The sequence below is a fragment of the Nematostella vectensis genome, chromosome 10, assembly GCF_932526225.1.
Source record: "Nematostella vectensis chromosome 10, jaNemVect1.1, whole genome shotgun sequence".
NCBI lineage: Eukaryota > Metazoa > Cnidaria > Anthozoa > Actiniaria > Edwardsiidae > Nematostella > Nematostella vectensis.
In genome coordinates this window covers 14981802-15008865 of record NC_064043.1, presented here as the reverse complement: position 1 = coordinate 15008865, position 27064 = coordinate 14981802, and the positions used below count along the sequence as shown (strand labels likewise).

Genomic DNA, 27064 nt, shown 5'->3' with positions numbered 1-27064 from the left:
ACGTTTGGTTTCCCGTCTAGCATTGCGGCCCTAATGAGCCTTCAAGCCCACTGCTGATCATGGAGCGGTTGACATTCGAGATGCACAAGACGTACAAAGAAACGAGGCTGCAAGTACACTTGACTCCAATGACCATCCTGGTGTCAGACAACAACGAGGTGAGATGACAGAAACTCCGCACATGCGCACTGCGCACAACCACAACAACGAGGTAAGATGGCAGAAGAACTCCGCACATGCGCACTGCGCACAACCACAACAACGAGGTGAGATGACAGAAACTCCGCACATGCGCACTGCACACACCCACAACAACGAGGTAAGATGGCAGAAGAACTCCGCACATGCGCACTGCGCACAACCACAACAATGAGGTAAGATGACAGAAGAACTCCGCACATGCGCACTGCACACACCCACAACAACGAGGTAAGATGGCAGAAGAACTCCGCACATGCGCACTGCACACACCCACAACAACGAGGTAAGATGACAGAAGAACTCCGCACATGCGCACTGCACACACCCACAACAACGAGGTAAGATGGCAGAAGAACTCCGCACATGCGCACTGCGCACAACCACAACAATGAGGTAAGATGACAGAAACTCCGCTCATGCGCACTGCGCACAACAACGAGGTGAGATGACAAAAAGCTCCGCACATGAGCACTGCGCACACCCACAACAACGAGGTAAGATGACAGAAGCTCCGCACATGCGCACTGCGCACAACCACAACAACGAGGTAAGATGACAGAAACTCCGCTCATGCGCACTGCGCACAACAACGAGGTGAGATGACAAAAAAACTCAACACATGCGCACAATCGCCCTGGTTCAGTTCATCTGTATTTGCATATATATATAAAATATGACATAAAGAAAATATGCAAGGAATAGAATTGCTACAAAAAAAGCAAAGTGCGTAGTGACCACAGTAGCTCAAGGCTTTGGAAACCAAGAGTCAGGATAATGGCAGTGGCTTGCTCGTTTCCTCCGTTGCAGATTTATCTGCTCGGATAAGCCCTGATAACGTAACTGGAGAGGCTTATATCTCAAAGGGTTTTGCATTAACAGGGAATTTTATCTGATCTTTTTCGCGTTTTTTTTGTAAGCCCCGGGAGGATAGCTTGATTTCAGTGGCAGAAAGTCGCATTTAGTACTTAGAGGAACTGTCCGCCTTTTTTTGATGTAAAGTGAGTTTAATTTGCCGTCATGTCGGCCAGATAGCATTAACAACAACGTTATAGGTATTAGTTATCATACTCGATAGAACACTACAACAATATAGGAGAATGACTGACAGCAGCAACAACAACAACCATGGTTACAACATTGTAATTACCTAGCTGCAGCACAAGCGGCAGCAACAAAAACAACACTTTTAGCAGAGACGTGGTTTATTGTTTTGCCATAACCATTTAAAAGACAACCTCGTCACCGACAAAGACATTGTCCTATTTCAATCCCAAACACTACCTGGGAGATATTGTAACGTTTTTCTTGTGTCCCTTCCGTCTATCTCAAACACTACCTGGGAGATATTGTAACGTTTTTCTTATGTCCCTTCCCTCTATCTCAAACACTACCTTGGAGATATTGTAACGTTTTTCTTATGTCCCTTCCCTCTATCTCAAACACTACCTTGGATATATTGTAACGTTTTTCTTATGTCCCTTCCCTCTATCTCAAACACTACCTTGGAGATATTGTAACGTTTTTCTTATGTCCCTTCCCTCTATCTCAAACACTACCTTGGAGATATTGTAACGTTTTTCTTATGTCCCTTCCCTCTATCTCAAACACTACCTTGGAGATATTGTAACGTTTTTCTTATGTCCCTTCCCTCTATCTCAAACACTACCTTGGAGATATTGTAACGTTTTTCTTATGCCCCTTCCCTCTATCTCAAACACTACCTTGGAGATATTGTAACGTTTTTCTTATGTCCCTTCCCTCTATCTCAAACACTACCTTGGAGATATTGTAACGTTTTTCTTGTGTCCCTTCCCTCTATCTCAAACACTACCTGGGAGATATTGTAACGTTTTTCTTATGTCCCTTCCCTCTATCTCAAACACTACCTTGGAGATATTGTAACGTTTTTCTTATGTCCCTTCCGTCTATCTCAAACACTACCTTGGAGATATTGTAACGTTTTTCTTATGTCCCTTCCCTCTATCTCAAACACTACCTTGGAGATATTGTAACGTTTTTCTTATGTCCCTTCCCTCTATCTCAAACACTACCTGGGAGATATTGTAACGTTTTTCTTGTGTCCCTTCCGTCTATCTCAAACACTACCTTGGAGATATTGTAACGTTTTTCTTATGTCCCTTCCCTCTATCTCAAACACTACCTTGGAGATATTGTAACGTTTTTCTTATGTCCCTTCCCTCTATCTCAAACACTACCTTGGAGATATTGTAACGTTTTTCTTATGTCCCTTCCCTCTATCTAAAACACTACCTTGGAGATATTGTAACGTTTTTCTTATGTCCCTTCCCTCTATCTCAAACACTACCTTGAAGATATTGTAACGTTTTTCTTATGTCCCTTCCGTCTATCTCAAACACTACCTTGGAGATATTGTAACGTTTTTCTTATGTCCCTTCCCTCTATCTCAAACACTACCTTGGAGATATTGTAACGTTTTTCTTATGTCCCTTCCCTCTATCTCAAACACTACCTTGGATATATTGTAACGTTTTTCTTATGCCCCTTCCCTCTACCTCAAACACTACCTTGGATATATTGTAACGTTTTTCTTATGCCCCTTCCCTCTACCTCAAACACTACCTTGGAGATATTGTAACGTTTTTCTTATGTCCCTTCCCTCTATCTAAAACACTGCCTTGGAGATATTGTAACGTTTTTCTTATGTCCCTTCCCTCTATCTCAAACACTACCTTGAAGATATTGTAACGTTTTTCTTATGTCCCTTCCGTCTATCTCAAACACTACCTTGGAGATATTGTAACGTTTTTCTTATGTCCCTTCCCTCTATCTCAAACACTACCTTGGAGATATTGTAACGTTTTTCTTATGTCCCTTCCCTCTATCTCAAACACTACCTTGGATATATTGTAACGTTTTTCTTATGCCCCTTCCCTCTACCTCAAACACTACCTTGGATATATTGTAACGTTTTTCTTATGCCCCTTCCCTCTACCTCAAACACTACCTTGGAGATATTGTAACGTTTTTCTTATGTCCCTTCCCTCTACCTCAAACACTACCTTGGAGATATTGTAACGTTTTTCTTATGTCCCTTCCCTCTATCTCAAACACTACCTTGGATATATTGTAACGTTTTTCTTATGTCCCTTCCCTCTATCTCAAACACTACCTTGGATATATTGTAACGTTTTTCTTATGTCCCTTCCCTCTATCTCAAACACTACCTTGGAGATATTGTAACGTTTTTCTTATGTCCCTTCCCTCTATCTCAAACACTACCTTGGAGATATTGTAACGTTTTTCTTATGTCCCTTCCCTCTATCTCAAACACTACCTTGGAGATATTGTAACGTTTTTCTTATGTCCCTTCCCTCTATCTCAAACACTACCTTGGAGATATTGTAACGTTTTTCTTATGTCCCTTCCCTCTATCTCAAACACTACCTTGGAGATATTGTAACGTTTTTCTTATGTCCCTTCCCTCTATCTCAAACACTACCTTGGAGATATTGTAACGTTTTTCTTATGTCCCTTCCCTCTATCTCAAACACTACCTTGGAGATATTGTAACGTTTTTCTTATGTCCCTTCCCTCTATCTCAAACACTACCTTGGAGATATTGTAACGTTTTTCTTATGTCCCTTCCCTCTATCTCAAACACTACCTTGGAGATATTGTAACGTTTTTCTTATGTCCCTTCCCTCTATCTCAAACACTACCTTGGAGATATTGTAACGTTTTTCTTATGTCCCTTCCCTCTATCTCAAACACTACCTTGGAGATATTGTAACGTTTTTCTTATGTCCCTTCCCTCTATCTCAAACACTACCTTGGAGATATTGTAACGTTTTTCTTATGTCCCTTCCCTCTATCTCAAACACTACCTTGGAGATATTGTAACGTTTTTCTTATGTCCCTTCCCTCTATCTCAAACACTACCTTGGAGATATTGTAACGTTTTTCTTATGTCCCTTCCCTCTATCTCAAACACTACCTTGGAGATATTGTAACGTTTTTCTTATGTCCCTTCCCTCTATCTCAAACACTACCTTGGAGATATTGTAACGTTTTTCTTATGTCCCTTCCCTCTATCTCAAACACTACCTTGGAGATATTGTAACGTTTTTCTTATGTCCCTTCCCTCTATCTCAAACACTACCTTGGAGATATTGTAACGTTTTTCTTATGTCCCTTCCCTCTATCTCAAACACTACCTTGGAGATATTGTAACGTTTTTCTTATGTCCCTTCCCTCTATCTCAAACACTACCTTGGAGATATTGTAACGTTTTTCTTATGTCCCTTCCCTCTATCTCAAACACTACCTTGGAGATATTGTAACGTTTTTCTTATGTCCCTTCCCTCTATCTCAAACACTACCTTGGAGATATTGTAACGTTTTTCTTATGTCCCTTCCCTCTATCTCAAACACTACCTTGGAGATATTGTAACGTTTTTCTTATGTCCCTTCCCTCTATCTCAAACACTACCTTGGATATATTGTAACGTTTTTCTTATGCCCCTTCCCTCTATCTCAAACACTACCTTGGAGATATTGTAACGTTTTTCTTATGCCCCTTCCCTCTATCTCAAACACTACCTTGGAGATATTGTAACGTTTTTCTTATGTCCCTTCCCTCTATCTCAAACACTACCTTGGAGATATTGTAACGTTTTTCTTATGTCCCTTCCCTCTATCTCAAACACTACCTTGGAGATATTGTAACGTTTTTCTTATGTCCCTTCCCTCTATCTCAAACACTACCTTGGAGATATTGTAACGTTTTTCTTATGTCCCTTCCCTCTATCTCAAACACTACCTTGGAGATATTGTAACGTTTTTCTTATGTCCCTTCCCTCTATCTCAAACACTACCTTGGAGATATTGTAACGTTTTTCTTATGTCCCTTCCCTCTATCTCAAACACTACCTTGGAGATATTGTAACGTTTTTCTTATGTCCCTTCCCTCTATCTCAAACACTACCTTGGAGATATTGTAACGTTTTTCTTATGTCCCTTCCCTCTATCTCAAACACTACCTTGGAGATATTGTAACATTTTTCTTAAATCTAGCGTGGCCTGATGCACCAGCACCTGTCCAAGGGCCATTTAAGTCTGTCCGGATTCCAGATGCGTGGGCATGCCATGTTTTCGGACAAGGGGCTCCCGCCAGATTCAGAGACTTTGGAGTATGCATGGCTGGTTGAGCTGCAGTTTGGCATTTTGTCTGGAAAGATTACTATACCACAGGTAAGAGGGTAGTTCTGTCTGGAAAGATTACCGTATCACACATAAGAGGGTAGTTCTGTCTGGACAGATTACCGTATCACACATAAAAGGGTAGTTATGTCTGGAAAGATTACCGTATCACACATAAGAGGGTAGTTCTGTCTGGAAAGATGACGGTACCACAAGTAAGAGGGTAGTTCTGTCTGGAAAGATTACCGAACAATTACACGTAAGAGGGTAGTGGGTTTGTAATGACTATAAATTGACTGATTTTGCCAAAAAAAAATAGTGTCGAAATACTCTAGTAGGAAATAGATAATTGCTTGCATTTACTTTTTTAAAACATGGCAGTGGCAATTTCACCAAAAAATAGGGGTAACCATGGTCTTGGGGTAACCATGGTCTTTTTTGACACTTATGCAGTCGTTTCAGTGCCAAAGTTTGACACGCATACTAAACTAATGTAATTATGATAATAATTATTATTTTACTGTAATAGCGAAACATTCATAATATATCATTTAATGCCCTAAATTGATGATTAATTAAAACAGGTAAGTGTATGGACCGTCAGACATCTTATTTTTGGTCTCTTGTTTTGTAGCTTTAGTCATTGATCAACTGGGGGAAGACCTTTGTATTTTTGGTTTCTTGTTTTGTAGCTTCAGTCATTGATCAACTGGGGGAAGACCTTTGTATTTTTAGTCTTTTGTTGTGTAGCTTAAGTCATTGATCAACTGGGGGAAGACCTTTGTATTTTTGGTCTTTTGTTTTGTAGATTCAGTCATTGATCAACTGGGGGAAGACCATTGTATTTTTGGTTTCTTGTTTTGTAGCTTAAGTCATTGATCAACTGGGGGAAGACCTTTGTATTTTTGGTCTCTTGTTTTGTAGCTTCAGTCAATGATCAACTGGGGGAAGACCTTTGTATTTTTGGTTTCTTGTTTTGTAGATTCAGTCATTGATCAACTGGGGGAAGACCTTTGTATTTTTGGTCTCTTGTTTTGTAGATTCAGTCATTGATCAACTGGGGGAAGACCTTTGTATTTTTGGTCTCTTGTTTTGTAGATTCAGTCATTGATCAACTGGGGGAAAACCTTTGTATTTTTGGTTTCTTGTTTTGTAGCTTCAGTCAATGATCAACTGGGGGAAGACCTTTGTATTTTTGGTCTCTTGTTTTGTAGATTCAGTCATTGATCAACTGGGGGAAGACCATTGTATTTTTGGTTTCTTGTTTTGTAGATTCAGTCATTGATCAACTGGGGGAAGACCTTTGTATTTTTGGTCTCTTGTTTTGTAGCTTCAGTCATTGATCAACTGGGGGAAGACCATTGTATTTTTGGTCTCTTGTTTTGTAGATTCAGTCATTGATCAACTGGGGGAAGACCTTTGTATTTTTGGTCTCTTGTTTTGTAGATTCAGTCATTGGTCAACTGGGGGAAGACCTTTGTATTTTTGGTCTCTTGTTTTGTAGCTTTAGTCATTGATCAACTGGGGGAAGACCTTTGTATTTTTGGTCCATTGTTTTGTAGATTCAGTCATTGGTCAACTGGGGACAGACCTTTGTCTTTCACCTTCTTAACGAGGAGAATTCATTCGAGCCTTCTAGACCTTACCAGAGATGCATCCATGGCAACTACCAAAATCTGTGCACAGTCAATGCAAAGCCAACCACTGAGAACAAGGAGGAGGCGCCCTGCTCTGCGGCGGTAGAAAAAAAGGTCTTCAAGCGGTCTGGGTCCTGGTCGAAAGGAAACAAGGGAACGGAATCCAAAGGGGCCGGTAAAGGAAAGGGGCGTAAGAGGTCTGTGGTTGAGGATGATCCTGGCGAGGCTGTTAAGAGCTCAGACGAGCTGTGTATCACTGAAGATGACATCAAGTACCGCATGACCAGGGTATCCCTTGAGAATGTGGATGTGTACATAGTTGAGACAGGCGTTGCCTGCAATCTAGAGGTACGTAAAAGACTGCGGCAGGAATTGGCCGACGTTGTGTTCTTCTACCTCAGCGCCGGCTATTATATATTACCACCGTGTTAGGATTATCTCCTAATTCGTTAGAAACACAGTTTATCGGTTGTGTCTTATGGCTCCTTATTAATTGTCGAATTATATAATGCACTTAATAAAACTGTGTTCCCGCTTAGCCGTGAAGTATATTTTCAAGTTGCAATCGTCTTAGCTTTATTCGTTAAGAACTGTTTTGATTTTTTTATAATACTGATATAAAAGTAAAACAAAAAACTCCCACACCCCCCCCCTTCAACATACATGCCTGCCCTCAAAATTATAGAATCTATTGTGCACCCTGGCATTAACCCCCTCCCCCTCGCATGCCCCTCCCCCGTTTCTTTTACCTTTTGTCAGTATTCCCCCATATCTATTTCCTCATCTCAATGTTTTCCTTAGATTTCCCCCCTGCGTCTTGCCACGTGTAATCTCCATTCAGCAGTTCCGTCTAGCGGTTTGAGTGCGTTTTTGCAAGCCGTCAAGATCCGTCAATTTGTGCTCGCCCCATTCCCCTTGTCCGAGGATCCTATGCTCAGCGACGTGCACAAGCGCATGTCTGTGTGTGATGACGTCATCTGGCTAGAGGCGGCCTCCATGGAACTTGGTCCGATCATCTCTGACGTTGCCTTAGCAACTGATAATCTAGGTGAGAAGCCTTTCAAAAAATGTTTCATTGCGTTACGTTGTTCGTAATGCGTGTTATACCATCTAGCCCTGTAGTTGTATAATAAGCATTTTTATCCTTCCTTCCAGACAATCGGTTCAGCCAGAAAGATTTCCTTCAGCATCACGATCATGCCAGCCAGCGGTTGTGGTTTCTATGGGAACCGTCCGAGAGGCACCCGAACAGACGACATGGCTGCTGCGCATGCGTAGGGGGATGCAATTTTTTCGGCAAGAATGTAAATGGACCACGCTTCTTTGTGGCAGAGAAACTGGATGCTAGTTACAACGACACAGGTAGACCACTTAAGCCTGTTAAGGCTATATAAAGGCTAAACGATGGAAAAATAAATATTACAGCGCCAGCAAATCTGTGATCATCTGAATTATTTAAATAATGTATCAAAGATATCGAAACAGTCAAATATAAATCAGCGTCAACAAGTTTCAGTTGACAGTTCTGATTTGTCAGACGACAATAAATTTTCTACACATATTAATGTTGTTCACGGTTTTACTAGTTGCGCTTTAAGATTAAATTTAACAATTAATTAATGTGGGCTTCCAGTAGCCTTCGGCCAAAATTGTGTACAAAGATATTTTTTGTGAATTGACATAGTTTTAGGGTTATGATAAATCATTCACAAAAAACGCCTTTTGGATAATTTAAAATTATTACTGATTCTGATGTTTACCTTCCTTTTACCAGTAAACCCATGAACACGTAAATATGTATGGAATGTTTATTTCGACCAATCGCGAGATATTCAAACAGTCAACTAGAAACATGTTTTTTAGCAAGTCTCAGTCTCTAAATTCTTGTGTCTGATTTGTCAGAAGACAATAAACATTCCACACATATTTCGGGTGTTTACGGTTTTACTGATTGCGCTGCATCTTTCCTAGAGCAATGTTTCGGCGATAGAGAGAAATTACACGAGTTTCGTTTAGTTCTAATAGAGAGCATCATTTAGTTTAGTTCTTATCGAGAGCATCAGAGAACTGCTCCTATTGCCCACAGGTATTGGTGGATTCGGGAGCGAAGGCGGTTTCTATGACGATGCCAACCTTGGCGATCAAGGTAGCAAGGCTCTCATGTACTCCCGGGATGCTCTGGGATCCTCATACATGGATGCCAGCCCCATGGGCTCGGTGGAAGCGTTTACGCGCAAGCGATACCACGGATCAGAGTCCAGCGGTTCTCCCAAGCTTAGACCTGCGCATGCACGCTACCGTCACGATACAGAAGCGACGACAAATATGGATATAGATGAAGGTAGCACGCTTATCCGTAAATCTTAACAAGGCATAGGCGTATACGCCTTTGAGGCAGCTTTTGCGATTTTCTTGCAGTTTTAATTGTATTGTGAAAAGAGAGGCCCGTACCCAGGGGGTTCGCACCCCCCTCCACCCACAGAAGGGCCGAAACCTCCACTTCCGATCCGCAAAAGACGTGCTATTGGTAGAAAAAAACGATAAAGCGTAAGAGAATTAGATAAAAAGGGCATTCTAAGTCACTATGGTATGTTATAAATGTAACTGTAAATGTAAAGTCAAACTTTTTTGTAGCTAGATCCGATAATAACCGTGCCGTGGAGATACAAAAATCCCTTTTTGTTCTTTCTTGGTGGTCAGTTTCTTATCAGAAAACTCCCCCCCCCGAAAATTGTTTTCGGATTTCGCACCCCCCCTCCCCCCAAGAAAATACTGGGTACGGGCCTGAACGAGCTGTATAATCAAGCTTGCTTGTTTATTTACCCCGTATTTCTTATCTAACGCCTAGCTGTTACTGACTCTTTTCCCATTAGATGGTAGTGGTGGAGGAGCAACGTCTAGACTCAGCTGGAGTAGTTCTCTTCAGAAAGTTTCATCCAGTATTACTAACATGCATCAACGCATGCGCAATGCGCGTGGAAACTTACAGGTGATCATTGTTACCAGCATTCTCTTCCTCTCTACTTATCTGCTGGAATTAATTGGTTCAACAAGTAACCCTAGCACATGACGTGATGTGATTCCAGGACAGATTCATACCCCCCAAAAAATGAAATTTTCTCAAAGAAATATCTCACCACACCCCACGAATAGCAACAACCGAATTTGGCCAAAATACAGTGTTTGTTTGGACAGTTTTAATTTTAACACCCCCTGTTTTTCCGTGGGGTATAGATCTTTTCTGAAAACACACAATAAAAATTGCTGGTTGAATTCCTGGTATAACCTAGGTTTTAACATCGTTAAGAAAGAGATTTCTGCAGGATTAGCGTCTTTATAATGTCCTCTCTCTTTGTTTCTTGCCGCAGGGTTCCCGTCAAGGGCTGAACAGGTCGCAGTCCATACAGTCTGGCCGACCACCTCTCCCTTCAGCCTCGTCTCAGCGTTCAGTGGCTAGTGATGGATCGTTCTATTCCTGTGGCAGCTTGCTCGATGAGACCAACAACAGTGAAGGGTAGGTTAACGCTAACAGGACGGGCTTTCCATATGGGGTGTCTTATCCCTTGGTTGAATGCCTATTGTCAGGTATTCAAGCAATGTGCCTGATATCTCGCTTGAATACCTTTGTCAGCTTTCCACCCTCGCTTTGCTGGCACAGGTTATGAGTTCCCCTTTCCAAGCACTCTAGCGTTCCGGGTCTTCCGTCGATGGACTAGCTCTTGAGTTATGAGTGACTCTTCGCATATCTTCTGTTTAGGTACCCGCTGTACAGGGCCGCATCTGCCGAGTCGTTCATCTCAGCTGTGGAATTCCCGGGAGACCTGATGCAGTTCGAAGATGAGGCCACGTACATGTCGCGGTTCCTTGTCTCATGTCCCCACCTCGTGCACCGCTACTCACAGCATCTCTCGCAGCTTGAGTGTCTGAACTGGAGCATGCCCCAGACTATCGCGCCGGACAAGCGCATCTTCAGCTTAGTGCAAAATCTAAAGGTAACTCTTTGATCTGAGGCACAAGGCCGGATCGGAATAACATTTTTAGCATACAGTAGTGCAAAACAAACAAGTTAACTCTTTTAACTGGAACACGCCACATCACCTCGGATAAGTACGTCTTAAGGATAGTGGAAAAAGGCAACACTTTTTTTAAAATGTCTTGATTACACATACTCTAAATACATATGTACTTCTGTTAGACGGCCACTCCCAACAAAATTGCTTTGAAATATCTAAATGACCACATCATCTGTCTAGGCCACCGATTCTGATGAAAATTTTACACCGCCCGGCGTACCGCAGTTCAATTATCGCAATGCCCGCAGGCTCGAGCTCCCACTTCTTGTGAAGCGTTACCATAGGAACCAGCGTGATCCAAAAAGCCCGGATGACGACGCAGATGTTAGCTCCACCAGCTCAGGGTCTGTGTATGTCAGCCATGACACTGTGCTGGACATGGCTACGCACGAGAAGAAAGGCAACGCATCTGGCAGGTAATACTTCCTGTAAGGTCTCTTGATGATAAATCTCCCTCGCATGTGATTGTTAATGCTTTACCAGCATATATATTAAAACGAACAATAACTACGTTATACTGCCTCCCCTTGCTTTGACAGTAACGAGGTCATAGACCAGAGTGAGCAAGATTCGGTGCGCAAAGCTCGTTGGAAGTCTGCCATGAACGAGGGCGACGTGATGTCCGCTAGCTCTACTGACACCTCCCCTGTCGGTACCCTGACGAAAAGGGCATCACTGTCCAGGCAGAACATGGTGGTGTTGAGGTTTGACGGCGAAGTAAACATGCTGGTGTCACCCTTGCTACTGGACGCGTTACAAAGGTCAGTGACGATTTAAAGTTGCTAAGGTCAGTGACGATTTAGAGTTGCTAAGGTCAATGAGGAATCAGAGTTGCTAAGGTCAGTGATCAATCAGGGTTGCTAAGATCAGTGACGGATCAGAGTTGCTAAGGTCAGTGACGAATCAGAGTTGCTAACCTCAGTGACGAATCAGTTGCTAAGGTCAGTGACGAATCAGAGTTGCTAAGGTCAGTGACGAATCAGAGTTGTTAAGGTCAGTGACGAGTTCATAAGGTAAGTGATTTAGATATACTTTTCTTAGTAATAGATTTAGGTGGACTTAGGGGGTAACACCTAATAGACTTCAACGATACAAGGATGGCGACTACAGGAAACAATGGAATTGATTTGTAAACCACAATTCTTCACGTGTTTGATAGGTTTCAACCTTTCTCCATCGAATCACCTCATAAAATTCCGAGTTGAACGGTCCATCTCGAACCACCACATAAAACTCCGAGTTTAACGGTCGATCTCGAACCACCACATAAATCTCAGAGTTTAACGGTCCATCTCGAACCACCGCATAAAACGTTGTCTAGTGCATTTCTTTGTTTGTTTTTTGTGAAAATAAAATATTTGATTAAAGTTTTTGAATTATCTTCGGTTGTGTTGAGCCATATCGCATCTAACAAATGTTAAAAAAGTGTCATATATTATACATTATATTGGTAAAATCAAAATAGTCTGAAAATAACCCTTTTATCTATAGATACATATCTTCGGTCACGCGGCAAGATAGAATGCTGCACCCTGCTACAGTAATAGATTTGGTGCATGGCAAATGTACAGACGCTGCTGAGCACATGTACCGCAGGCGCCTAGCAGACCCCTCAAATTCCGTTGTACCTAGTGAAGCGCCGAAAGAAGACCCGTCCAAACAAACGGTATTATACATGAGCACTTCTAAGATCAACGTCTGTTTTTTACAAGCCGCAATACCGGAAATAGAAGCACACAAAGACAAGAATAACTTTCCAGGCACACCCACAGGGGAACCTGTGCCCTCGATTTCGCTGCTTGCAGGTTGCATCAGCGGTATAACCTCTGAGGTGCTGACCGAGCAGAAAGCAGCCGCTGAGGAGACTGAGGAGAGTGGGGAGAGGAAAGACTGCAAAGGCTGCAAGGAGCGGCGAGAAAGTGCTGAGAAGAACGAGAAGAAGGACAAGAAGGAGAAGATGTCATGTGTAGTGGAGATTGAACCCCCAAAGAATGAACAACCGTCCAAGAAAGTGATCCATCGGAACACATCGACAATCGGTAGCATCAAATGCAGTCATGTTCAGTTCCAGCTGCGAAAGCTCTGTGACCACGCAGAACTGGAGAATAGTGTTACCACAGCTATCCCTGAACCAGCGGCAAAGGCCAAGTTCAATGTAAATGGAGAACACCTGAAGGGGTACGTTGACGAGACAAGCGGCGAAGAGTTGCCCTCTGGCACGTGTCTGAGCCTGCTGATGCTCGAATGCGGCATGGATAACATATCCATTCAGGGAGGTAGCGAGTGTGGAAATGGACAAGAGATCATGCCCAAGATCCGCCGACGCCGACGATCTGTGCATCGGGATGCCGAGCGTAAAGCTCAAGCAACAGACGAGGACGTAACATCAGGTGAAGGTGAGATGGACTTCAATGCTTTTGTTGCCCTCGTCTTTAAAGATCTTTGTAGGGAAGATTTGCTTGTTCTTAGGAAATCAAAATTCTATATTTTACTGGAATCTGCAAAGGCCAAAAATGTAATTCAAACCGGAGAGTAACAAATGCTCCCCTATTCCCCCCCTAGATTGTTCTACATATAACTGTTCTGCATAATATAAAATATACTTGGGTGATCTGCCTGCCCAGGGCCTACTCACTCTGAAGTGAACGCCTTTTATTCACCTTTCAGGTGGTGGAATGTTTCATGGCTTTAGTAACCCCATCTTTCAGCGTGAAAATCCATCCTTGGATATAGAGGCTGCCTTACCCGCTGACCAGCGCAAGTCAGTGGAGAGTGGGCTCAGCTCCCTCACCTCATCTACCTTAAGCTTCTTATCAAGTTCAAGCGGCAACATGTCCGACATTGAGAGTGATGGTAGGTGCAATATGTCCGATATTGAAAGTGATGGTAGGTGCAACATGTCCGACATTGAAAGTGATGGTAGGTGTAACATGTCCGACATTAAAAGTGATGGTAGGTGCAACATGTCCGACATTGAAAGTGATGGTAGGTGCAACATGTCCGACATTGAAAGTGATGGTAGGTGCAACATGTCCGATATTGAAAGTGATGGAAGGTGCAACATGTCCGACATTAAAAGTGATGGTAGGTGCAACATGTCCGACATTGAAAGTGATGGTAGGTGCAACATGTCCGATATTGAAAGTGATGGAAGGTGCAACATGTCCGACATTAAAAGTGATGGTAGGTGCAACATGTCCGACATTGAAAGTGATGGTAGGTGCAACATGTCCGCATTGAGATTAAGTTGCAACCTAGCTTCACTGATATTTCCTCAATCAAATTTCTAGTCTTGCAAGTGTGCCTTGGCCTTTTTGTACCCTACTTCTTATATGGTGTTTTACTGAATCTAATTGTGTTCTTCAGGATCGTACAGGGACGAAGAGGCCACTGTTCCACTCCTTAAGACAAAGTCGAGAAAAGATCCAAGTAAAGTGGCACCAGGGGAGATACCCTACGAAGGACTGCCGAACAAACCAAAGGTATCAACTGGAAAAGAAAGGCAATTCTTGTCTAACGAAAAGCTAGATTGAAATCGATTGGAGAAGGCCAGGATGGTTCAGTGATACCTTAAGAGAGTTTGTGAAAAGCCTACTAGTGATTCCTTCTTTGGTAGTTACGAATGGGATAGGGGCTGAAAAGAGAGAAGTGTATAGAAAAGAAGAAGAAGTAAAGAGAAGGGAAGGCTTGTTAACCAATAAAATGTTTTGCGAAATGTCAAGTGAGGAAAAAGGGAGTAAAGTCAAGGCAGGTTTAATGTTATGGGCCGACCTAATTCAGACCCTGGCCCCGAAAGCTCTGGATATACAAGCTTTAAGTGGAGCCTTCATCTTTGGGAAACTTACCATTGATAAATATTTCCCAGGATGCAGAGCTCGCACGTCGTGTAGACATCACAATCAATGTATCCAGCATCTGGTTCAACCTGGCGTGCCCCACACCACTCAAGACAATTCCAGCCAACTACCACCTTTATAACAACCTGGTAACGACTCTCGTGCCATTCACGATGGCTTGGCTGCCTCGCGTGCTTGAGGTGAAGGAACAAGTGCGCACGCTGGCGGATAACAGGAGCCGGCATCTCATGAGCGTGGTGGCGTGTCTAATGTCACAGGCTCTCCCTGACCATGGGCGTATCCCTAAGAAGGTAAAGAAATGGGCTCTTCTGGTTATTTTCTTAGAAAATGTCGTACACTTGTCGAACACGTGATGTATAGCCCCGTGCAACTACTGGCGAATTTTCGATTGACTGACTTTAGGACAAAGGAAATGTCAAAATGGGAAATGGACTTTCTGACATTTCCTTTGTCTTGTGGTAAGTCGAGCAAGAATTCGCCAGCAATGCTGTCCGGTGCTGGCGCAGTTTGCACGGGGCTTATCTCTAAGAATGTGAAGAAATGGGATCTTCTGGTTATTTTCTCAGAAAATGTCGGACACGTGTCGGACACGCAATGTATCTTTAAAATGTAAACAAATGGACTCTTCTGGTCATTTTCTCAGAAAATGTCGCACACGTGTCGGACACGTGATGTATTCTTAAGAATGTAAAGAAATGGACTCTTTTAGTTATTTTCTCAGAAAATGTCGGACACGCGATGTATCTCTAAGAATGTGAAGAAAGAGGCACTTTCCAGTTATTGTGGACATTTTTCTTCCGTTTTTATTTTATCAAATAGACTACCTTTGATGTTAATTGTAAACTTATGATTCTGTTTGCAGTAAACTTGCCAAACCAAAAAAAATATATTTTCAAAACAAATAACCAGTCATGCTGTATTCATAACCTTGAAACCTGTTCTTTGCATCTGTAGCACGGCGTCCATTATCTGTCGACCAAGAAAGCTCGATTCTTACAAGAAGACCATTCCAGTCAGCTTATTTACGTACTGCGCAGACAACTGATCGGCTCGAGGCTTATCAAGGTCCGTACAGCGCTGGCTGTCAAGGAAGGAATTCCTGCCAATGACAAGCTCAGCAAGGTACATGCTGTTACATATAAAGCGCGGGCCTCCTGTGCTTATAGTACCACAATGCTTTGTGCGCGGTTACCATAATGTCGGAGCCGCCATGTTGTTTGAGTTATGAGATGTAATTTATGTACCCCAAAGCGTTAACCTAAAAGTGTTACCTATGAACCCAACGCTGTGAAAACTCGAAATACGCCAATTAAAATCCATAGGCAGATGAAAGGGGTTGTACTAGGCATCACACCATGTGTTTGTTGTTCAGGGCATATTTAAGTGTGTTCACACCATGTGTTTGTTCCTCAGGGCATATTTAAGTGTGTTCACACCATGCGTTTGTTTCTCAGGGCATATTTATGTGTGTTCACACCATGTGTTTGTTCCTCAGGGCATATTTAAGTGTGTTCACACCATGTGTTGGTTCAGGGCATTTTATGTGTGTTCACACCATGTGTTTGTTCCTCACGGTATATTTAAGTGTGTTCACACCATGTGTTTGTTCCTCAGGGCATATTTAAGTGTGTTCACACCATGTGTTGGTTCAGGGCATTTTATGTGTGTTCACACCATGTCTTTGTTCCTCACGGTATATTTATGTGTGTTCACACCATGTGTTTGTTTCTCAGGGCATATTTATGTTTGTTCACACCATGTCTTTCTTGTTCAGGGCATATTTATGTATGTTCACACCATGTGTTTGTTGTTCAGGGTATATTTATGTGTGTTCACACCATGTGTTTGTTCCTCAGGGCATATTTAAGTGTGTTTACACCATGTGTTGGTTCAGGGCATTTTATGTGTGTTCACACCATGTGTTTGTTCCTCACGGTATTTTTAAGTGTGTTCACTCCATGTGTTTGTTCCTCAGGGCATATTTAAGTGTGTTCACACCATGTGTTGGTTCAGGGCATTTTATATGTGTTCACACCATGTGTTTGTTCCTCACGGTATATTTATGTGTGTTCACACCATGTGTTTGTTTCTCAGGGCATATTTATGTTTGTTCACACCATGTGTTTCTTGTTCAGGGCATATTTATGTATGTTCACACCATGTGTTTGTTGTTCAGGGTATATTTATGTGTGTTCACACCATGTGTTTGTTCCTCAGGGCATATTTAAGTTTGTTCACACCATGTGTTGGTTCAGGGCATTTTATGTGTGTTCACACCATGTGTTTGTTCCTCACGGTATATTTATGTGTGTTCACACCATGCGTTTGTTTCTCAGGGCATATTTATGTTTGTTCACACCATGTGTTTCTTGTTCAGGGCATATTTATGTATGTTCACACCGTGTGTTTGTTCCTCAGGGCATATTTAAGTGTGTTCACACCATGTGTTGGTTCAGGGCATTTTATGTGTGTTCACACCATGTGTTTGTTCCTCACGGTATATTTATGTGTGTTCACACCATGCGTTTGTTTCTCAGGGCATATTTATGTTTGTTCACACCATGTGTTTCTTGTTCAGGGCATATTTATGTATGTTCACACCGTGTGTTTGTTGTTCAGGGCATATTCGCGCTAATGTTCATGCCGTGTGTTTGTCGCTCAGGGTATACTTGCGTGTGTTCACGCCATGTGTTTGTTATTCAGGGCATATTTGCATGTGTTCACGCCATGTGCTTGTTGATCAGGGCAAATTCGCGCATGTTCACACCATGTGTTTGTTATTCAGGGCATATTTGCGTGTGTTCACACCATGTGTTTGTTGTTCAGGGTATATTCGCGCAAGTTCCTTGTCGCTCAGGGTATATTTGCATGTGTTCACGCCATGTGTTTGTCGCTCAGGGTATATTCGCGTGTGTTCACACCATGTGTTTGTTATTCAGGGCATATTTGCGTGTGTTCACACCGTGTGTTTCTTGCTCAGGGCATATTTGCGTGTGTTCACACCGTGTGTTTCTTGCTCAGGGTATATTCGCATGTGTTCACATCATGTGTTTGTTATTCAGGGCATATTCGCGTGTGTTCACACCGTGTGTTTCTTGCTCAGTTATATTCGCGTGTGTTCACACCATGTGTTTGTTATTCAGGGCATATTCGCGTGTGTTCACACCGTGTGTTTCTTGCTCAGGGTATATTCGCGTGTGTTCACACCGTGTGTTTCTTGCTCAGGGCATATTTGCGTGTGTTCACACCGTGTGTTTCTTGCTCAGGGCATATTTGCGTGTGTTCACACCGTGTGTTTCTTGCTCAGGGCATATTTGCGTGTGTTCACACCGTGTGTTTCTTGCTCAGGGTATATTCGCGTGTGTTCACACCGTGTGTTTCTTGCTCAGGGCATATTTGCGTGTGTTCACACCGTGTGTTTCTTGCTCAGGGCATATTTGCGTGTGTTCACACCGTGTGTTTCTTGCTCAGGGCATATTTGCGTGTGTTCACACCGTGTGTTTCTTGCTCAGGGTATATTCGCGCTTGCGCGACAATGGAAATGCTTCCTGGCTGGCACAGAGAAGGGCGAGATTCTATTCTACGGCTCGCATTCCATTAAACGCCGAGTTGTGGGGCGTGGCGTCTTGACCGAGAGGGACCGGGCCATACTCATGAAGGAGGAGCATGGCCGAGAGACCCTGGACACCATTCACGAAGATGCAAACGTGCAAGCGAAGGCTGATGTTGTAGAACCTGTACAAGCAGTAAAGCCAAGTCAAGCCAATGACAAGGAAGGTGCGACAACACTTAGAATCTGTAATTGACGGATGTGTTTCACGTCCTTTGCTTTATGAATACTATTTTTTTATGGAATATTAGTCTGCAAAGGTTTAAGGAGGGGTTTCGCCTGTTTTTATTGGGGATCAAACTCCACTGGAAATGAACATTGCAGATGTAACCACTTTATAATAAAATAGATTATGATAAGGAGATAAAGAATTCCTCGTATGGACTTCATTTTAATGCTTGTTTAACCTTTCGTATTTATCGGACACTTTGCACGGCCCAAGAATAACTGCACAACAAAGATTGCCATTGAATATTATACAGGTTATTTGGCACCCGATGTCCTTAAAAAAATCCACGAACCTGTGGTCCTTGAATATGATTATCTCTTAGGAAATCCATCAATCAAACTACCGAAATAGTCGTGTTTGTTAGCCAGAGAATGAAGATGGTTCACCAAAAACTGGTAGTCGACTATGCCAAATATTCGTTTTTAATAACACTTCTTATGCCAAACCTAGTTTCTTTTGATGCAGTTGTTTATTTTTATCACAGCAGACGATGACGCGTGTGAGCCTCCCCGCTCCCCCCGCGCATTCACCCTGCCGATTACCCCAGTCCACCTAGAACCCTCTCCCAGCACGAGCAGACAGCGCACGCCACTCCTGCGACAAGCCGACAGAACAGCAGACAGTGACTCAGACGAGTCAGACGAGGACAACACCCTGCCTCGGAACAAGCGCTCAGCGACCTTCCATGGCGGCCAGGGCTTTAGACCTGGACATAAGAAGCAGCTGAGTCTGTACAGCTGGCTCTCGAATACTCCTACCCCAACATCAGGCGCGGGAAAGCAGCAAGCATCCACTTGTGGGACTGCGACCGAGAACAAAGCAGCAGCTGCTAGAATGCCCCAGATTAACGCTGCAGGTAGAGTATCAGGACTTTGTAGCTTTGAGAAGCTTGTACACTTGAGTTATACAGCTGAGTAAGCGTGTAAGCCTATAGGTGCATCACACTTTGTGTCTTTGAGTATCTTGTACACTTGAGTTGTACAGTTGAGTAAGCGTGTAAGCCTATTGGTGCATCAGCACTTTGTGTCTTTGAGTATCTTGTACACTTGAGCTGTACAGTTGAGTAAGCGTGTAAGCCTATTGGTGCATCAGCACTTTGTGTCTTTGAGTATCTTGTACACTTGAGCTGTACAGTTGAGTAAGCGTGTAAGCCTATTGGTGCATCAGCACTTTGTGTCTTTGAGTATCTTGTACACTTGAGCTGTACAGTTGAGTAAGCGTGTAAGCCTATTGGTGCATCACACTTTGTGTCTTTGAGTATCTTGTACACTTGAGCTGTACAGTTGAGTAAGCGTGTAAGCCTATTGGTGCAAACGGTGGATTGTACATGGAAAATGGCGGGTCAGATTGGTGCAGTGGGTCTCATTAAAACTCTACAGAATATCTAAGGATATTGATACTTCAGTTTGATGGCTTTAAGTATATCATCTTCATCCGTATGAATGCCTTGTACCCATAAGCGCTTTTTGATAGTAAAACTTTCATTTACCATTTGCCTTTTGTTTGCACGGACAACATTTCGTAACACGCAAGAAATGCATCAAATTTACATGCCATTTGAAAACTGGCTTCTCATCTCTATGCGTTGTCATCTTGATTATCTCTTATTTGTTAGTGTCACCAGATAAATCAGAGCAAAGCACCGATCTGTTCGCCGGTGACATGGTCAGCGTTCCAACAAGCGGCAAACAGATCCAAGATGAGCGTGAGACGTTCAAGACGGTGCTGCAAGCGATTGGCCTAATGCCTAAAGTAGCTAAAGACGAGGATACTGCTAGTACTGTCGCGTTTAGTACCAAACTCAAGTAAGACCCCAAGCGATTACCTAAAGTAGCTAAAGACGAGGATACTGCTAGTACCGTCGCGTTTAGTACCAAACTCAAGTAAGACCCCAAGCGATTACCGAAAGACGAGGATACTGCTAGTACTGTCGCGTTTAGTACCAAACTCAAGTAAGACCCCAAGCGATTACCTAAAGACGAGGATACTGCTAGTACTGTCGCGTTTAGTACCAAACTCAAGTAAGACCCCAAGCGATTACCTAAAGACGAGGATACTGCTAGTACTGTCGCGTTTAGTACCAAACTCATGTAAGACCCCAAGCGATTGCCTAAAGTAGCTAAAGACGGGGATACTGCTAGTACTGTTGCGTTTAGTACCAAACTCAAGTAAGACCCCAAGCGATTACCTAAAGTAGCTAAAGACGAGAATACTGCTAGTACTGTCGCGTTTAGTACCAAACTCAAGTAAGACCCCAAGCGATTACCTAAAGTAGCTAAAGACGAGGATACTGCTAGTACTGTTGCGTTTAGTACCAAACTCAAGTAAGACCCCAAGCGATTACCTAAAGACGAGGATACTGCTAGTACTGTCGCGTTTAGTACCAAACTCAAGTAAGACCCCAAGCGATTACCTAAAGTAGCTAAAGACGAGGATACTGCTAGTACTGTCGCGTTTAGTACCAAACTCAAGTAAGACCCCAAGCGATTACCTAAAGTAGCTAAAGACGAGGATACTGCTAGTACTGTCGCGTTTAGTACCAAACTCAAGTAAGACCCCAAGCGATTACCTAAAGACGAGGATACTGCTAGTACTGTTGCGTTTAGTACCAAACTCAAGTAAGACCCCAAGCGATTACCTAAAGTAGCTAAGGACGAGGATACTGCTAGTACTGTCGCGTTTAGTACCAAACTCAAGTAAGACCCCAAGCGATTGCCTAAAATAGCTAAAGACGAGGATACTGCTAGTACTGTCGCGTTTAGTACCAAACTCAAGTAAGACCCCAAGCGATTACCCAAAGTAGCTAAGGACGAGGATACTGCTAGTACTGTTGCGTTTAGTACCAAACTCAAGTAAGACCCCAAGCGATTACCTAAAGTAGCTAAGGACGAGGATACTGCTAGTACTGTTGCGTTTAGTACCAAACTCAAGTAAGACCCCAAGCGATTGCCTAAAGTAGCTAAGGACGAGGATACTGCTAGTACTGTTGCGTTTAGTACCAAACTCAAGTAAGACCCCAAGCGATTACCTAAAGACGAGGATACTGCTAGTACTGTCGCGTTTAGTACCAAACTCAAGTAAGACCCCAAGCGATTACCTAAAGTAGCTAAAGACGAGGATACTGCTAGTACTGTCGCGTTTAGTACCAAACTCAAGTAAGACCCCAAGCGATTACCTAAAGACGAGGATACTGCTAGTACTGTCGCGTTTAGTACCAAACTCAAGTAAGACCCCAAGCGATTACCTAAAGACGAGGATACTGCTAGTACTGTCGCGTTTAGTACCAAACTCAAGTAAGACCCCAAGCGATTGCCTAAAATAGCTAAAGACGAGGATACTGCTAGTACTGTCGCGTTTAGTACCAAACTCAAGTAAGACCCCAAGCGATTACCCAAAGTAGCTAAGGACGAGGATACTGCTAGTACTGTTGCGTTTAGTACCAAACTCAAGTAAGACCCCAAGCGATTACCTAAAGTAGCTAAGGACGAGGATACTGCTAGTACTGTCGCGTTTAGTACCAAACTCAAGTAAGACCCCAAGCGATTGCCTAAAGTAGCTAAAGACGAGGATACTGCTAGTACTGTCGCGTTTAGTACCAAACTCAAGTAAGACCCCAAGCGATTACCTAAAGTAGCTAAGGACGAGGATACTGCTAGTACTGTCGCGTTTAGTACCAAACTCAAGTAAGACCCCAAGCGATTACCTAAAGACGAGGATACTGCTAGTACTGTTGCGTTTAGTACCAAACTCAAGTAAGACCCCAAGCGATTACCTAAAGTAGCTAAGGACGAGGATACTGCTAGTACTGTCGCGTTTAGTACCAAACTCAAGTAAGACCCCAAGCGATTGCCTAAAGTAGCTAAAGACGAGGATACTGCTAGTACTGTTGCGTTTAGTACCAAACTCAAGTAAGACCCCAAGCGATTACCTAAAGACGAGGATACTGCTAGTACTGTCGCGTTTAGTACCAAACTCAAGTAAGACCCCAAGCGATTACCTAAAGTAGCTAAAGACGAGGATACTGCTAGTACTGTTGCGTTTAGTACCAAACTCAAGTAAGACCCCAAGCGATTACCTAAAGTAGCTAAAGACGAGGATACTGCTAGTACTGTTGCGTTTAGTACCAAACTCAAGTAAGACCCCAAGCGATTGCCTAAAGAAGCTAAAGACGAGGATACTGCTAGTACTGTCGCGTTTAGTACCAAACTCAAGTAAGACCCCAAGCGATTACCTAAAGACGAGGATACTGCTAGTACTGTCGCGTTTAGTACCAAACTCAAGTAAGACCCCAAGCGATTACCTAAAGACGAGGATACTGCTAGTACTGTTGCGTTTAGTACCAAACTCAAGTAAGACCCCAAGCGATTACCTAAAGTAGCTAAAGACGAGGATACTGCTAGTACTGTCGCGTTTAGTACCAAACTCAAGTAAGACCCCAAGCGATTACCTAAGGACGAGGATACTGCTAGTACTGTCGCGTTTAGTACCAAACTCAAGTAAGACCCCAAGCGATTACCTAAAGACGAGGATACTGCTAGTACTGTTGCGTTTAGTACCAAACTCAAGTAAGACCCCAAGCGATTACCTAAAGTAGCTAAGGACGAGGATACTGCTAGTACTGTCGCGTTTAGTACCAAACTCAAGTAAGACCCCAAACGATTGCCTAAAGTAGCTAAAGACGAGGATACTGCTAGTACTGTCGCGTTTAGTACCAAACTCAAGTAAGACCCCAAGCGATTACCTAAAGACGAGGATACTGCTAGTACTGTCGCGTTTAGTACCAAACTCAAGTAAGACCCCAAGCGATTACCTAAAGACGAGGGGATACTGCTAGTACTGTTGCGTTTAGTACCAAACTCAAGTAAGACCCCAAGCGATTACCTAAAGTAGCTAAAGACGAGGATACTGCTAGTACTGTCGCGTTTAGTACCAAACTCAAGTAAGACCCCAAGCGATTACCTAAGGACGAGGATACTGCTAGTACTGTTGCGTTTAGTACCAAACTCAAGTAAGACCCCAAGCGATTACCTAAAGTAGCTAAGGACGAGGATACTGCTAGTACTGTCGCATTTAGTACCAAACTCAAGTAAGACCCCAAGCGATTGCCTAAAGTAGCTAAAGACGAGGATACTGCTAGTACTGTCGCGTTTAGTACCAAACTCAAGTAAGACCCCAAGCGATTGCCTAAAGTAGCTAAAGACGAGGATACTGCTAGTACTGTTGCGTTTAGTACCAAACTCAAGTAAGACCCCAAGCGATTACCTAAAGACGAGGATACTGCTAGTACTGTCGCGTTTAGTACCAAACTCAAGTAAGACCCCAAGCGATTACCTAAAGTAGCTAAAGACGAGGATACTGCTAGTACTGTCGCGTTTAGTACCAAACTCAAGTTAGACCCCAAGCGATTACCTAAAGTAGCTAAAGACGAGGATACTGCTAGTACTGTCGCGTTTAGTACCAAACTCAAGTAAGACCCCAAGCGATTACCTAAAGTAGCTAAAGACGAGGATACTGCTAGTACTGTCGCGTTTAGTACCAAACTCAAGTAAGACCCCAAGCGATTGCCTAAAGTAGCTAAGGACGAGGATACTGCTAGTACTGTTGCGTTTAGTACCAACCTCAAGTAAGACCCCAAGCGATTACCTAAAGACGAGGATACTGCTAGTACTGTCGCGTTTAGTACCAAACTCAAGTAAGACCCCAAGCGATTACCTAAAGACGAGGATACTGCTAGTACTGTCGCGTTTAGTACCAAACTCAAGTAAGACCCCAAGCGATTACCGAAAGTAGCTAAAGACGAGGATACTGCTAGTACTGTTGCGTTTAGTACCAAACTCAAGTAAGACCCCAAGCGATTGCCTAAAGACGAGGATACTGCTAGTATTGTCGCGTTTAGTACCAAACTCAAGTTAGACCCCAAGCGATTGCCTAAAGTAGCTAAGGACGAGGATACTGCTAGTACTGTCGCGTTTAGTACTAAACTCAAGTAAGACCCCAAGCGATTACCTAAAGTAGCTAAAGACGAGGATACTGCTAGTACTGTTGCGTTTAGTACCAAACTCAAGTAAGACCCCAAGCGATTGCCTAAAGACGAGGATACTGCTAGTACTGTCGCGTTTAGTACCAAACTCAAGTAAGACCCCAAGCGATTGCCTAAAGACGAGGATACTGCTAGTACTGTTGCGTTTAGTACCAAACTCAAGTAAGACCCCAAGCGATTGCCTAAAGTAGCTAAAGACGAGGATACTGCTAGTACTGTCGCGTTTAGTACCAAACTCAAGTTAGACCCCAAGCGATTACCTAAAGTAGCTAAAGACGAGGATACTGCTAGTACTGTCGCGTTTAGTACCAAACTCAAGTAAGACCCCAAGCGATTACCTAAAGTAGCTAAAGACGAGGATACTGCTAGTACTGTCGCGTTTAGTACCAAACTCAAGTAAGACCCCAAGCGATTGCCTAAAGTAGCTAAAGACGAGGATACTGCTAGTACTGTCGCGTTTAGTACCAAACTCAAGTAAGACCCCAAGCGATTACCTAAAGACGAGGATACTGCTAGTACTGTCGCGTTTAGTACCAAACTCAAGTAAGACCCCAAGCGATTACCTAAAGACGAGGATACTGCTAGTACTGTTGCGTTTAGTACCAAACTCAAGTAAGACCCCAAGCGATTACCTAAAGACGAGGATACTGCTAGTACTGTTGCGTTTAGTACCAAACTCAAGTAAGACCCCAAGCGATTACCTAAAGTAGCTAAGGACGAGGATACTGCTAGTACTGTCGCGTTTAGTACCAAACTCAAGTAAGACCCCAAGCGATTACCTAAAGTAGCTAAAGACGAGGATACTGCTATTACTGTTGCGTTTAGTACCAAACTCAAGTAAGACCCCAAGCGATTACCTAAAGTACCTAAAGACGAGGATACTGCTAGTACTGTCGCGTTTAGTACCAAACTCAAGTAAGACCCCAAGCGATTACCGAAAGACGAGGATACTGCTAGTACTGTCGCGTTTAGTACCAAACTCAAGTAAGACCCCAAGCGATTACCGAAAGTAGCTAAAGACGAGGATACTGCTAGTACTGTTGCGTTTAGTACCAAACTCAAGTAAGACCCCAAGCGATTACCGAAAGACGAGGATACTGCTAGTACTGTGGCGTTTAGTACCAAACTCAAGTAAGACCCCAAGCGATTACCGAAAGTAGCTAAAGACGAGGATACTGCTAGTACTGTTGCGTTTAGTACCAAACTCAAGTAAGACCCCAAGCGATTACCTAAAGACGAGGATACTGCTAGTACTGTTGCGTTTAGTACCAAACTCAAGTAAGACCCCAAGCGATTACCTAAAGTAGCTAAGGACGAGGATACTGCTAGTACTGTCGCGTTTAGTACCAAACTCAAGTAAGACCCCAAGCGATTACCTAAAGTAGCTAAAGACGAGGATACTGCTAGTACTGTCGCGTTTAGTACCAAACTCAAGTAAGACCCCAAGCGATTACCTAAAGTAGCTAAAGACGAGGATACTGCTAGTACTGTCGCGTTTAGTACCAAACTCAAGTAAGACCCCAAGCGATTACCTAAAGTAGCTAAAGACGAGGATACTGCTAGTACTGTCGCGTTTAGTACCAAACTCAAGTAAGACCCCAAGCGATTACCTAAAGTAGCTAAAGACGAGGATACTGCTAGTACTGTCGCGTTTAGTACCAAACTCAAGTTAGACCCCAAGCGATTGCCTAAAGTAGCTAAGGACGAGGATACTGCTAGTACTGTTGCGTTTAGTACCAAACTCAAGTAAGACCCCAAGCGATTGCCTAAAGTAGCTAAAGACGAGGATACTGCTAGTACTGTCGCGTTTAGTACCAAACTCAAGTAAGACCCCAAGCGATTGCCTAAAGTAGCTAAAGACGAGGATACTGCTAGTACTGTCGCGTTTAGTACCAAACTCAAGTAATAATAATAATAATAATCTTTATTGCCTTAGATAAATCAACATGTCTAAGTTTACAAAATGTAGGAGAAACCGATTATAAGTAAATGCGCTACATCAATTATATGTCACTATATTTAAAGACAAGCCTATTGACAAAAGTATTTTTGAATCGCTCTGAGTTAACCCTAGGATAAATCACATTTCTTTTTCTGAGGTTGTATTTTTGGTCTTTTTTCTTAGGCAGGATTTTGCTCAGAGGATATTCAGGTTGATCTAAGCGAGTACGATAAATCTTCTTATCTGCCTCCTCTAGAAGTTTACGGATGTTTACAATGTTTGAAATGTATTTCC

General features: G+C 43.0%; 1 protein-coding gene across 10 annotated transcripts in view; it reads left to right on the top strand.

The window, feature by feature from the left end:
• LOC5503383 (transmembrane protein KIAA1109) overlaps positions 1 to 27064 on the top strand; it is a 101839-nt gene that overhangs the window by 27586 nt on the left and 47189 nt on the right. For 7 of the 10 annotated variants that reach the window (XM_048733411.1, XM_048733412.1, XM_048733409.1 and 4 more), the window contains exons 18-36: positions 21 to 158; positions 5257 to 5433; positions 6945 to 7367; positions 7821 to 8067; positions 8175 to 8381; positions 9106 to 9360; positions 9893 to 10008; positions 10388 to 10533; positions 10777 to 11011; positions 11273 to 11508; positions 11632 to 11853; positions 12584 to 13488; positions 13760 to 13945; positions 14459 to 14574; positions 14958 to 15239; positions 15904 to 16071; positions 18462 to 18722; positions 19269 to 19644; positions 20404 to 20593. In XM_048733411.1, the coding sequence (XP_048589368.1) occupies positions 21 to 158; positions 5257 to 5433; positions 6945 to 7367; positions 7821 to 8067; positions 8175 to 8381; positions 9106 to 9360; positions 9893 to 10008; positions 10388 to 10533; positions 10777 to 11011; positions 11273 to 11508; positions 11632 to 11853; positions 12584 to 13488; positions 13760 to 13945; positions 14459 to 14574; positions 14958 to 15239; positions 15904 to 16071; positions 18462 to 18722; positions 19269 to 19644; positions 20404 to 20593 (4886 nt within the window). Of the gene's footprint in view, positions 1 to 20; positions 159 to 5256; positions 5434 to 6944; positions 7368 to 7820; positions 8068 to 8174; positions 8382 to 9105; positions 9361 to 9892; positions 10009 to 10387; positions 10534 to 10776; positions 11012 to 11272; positions 11509 to 11631; positions 11854 to 12583; positions 13489 to 13759; positions 13946 to 14458; positions 14575 to 14957; positions 15240 to 15903; positions 16072 to 18461; positions 18727 to 19268; positions 19645 to 20403; positions 20594 to 27064 lie in introns of all 10 variants that reach the window. The other 3 variants (XM_048733408.1, XM_048733407.1, XM_048733413.1) reach the window with 3 other exon arrangements.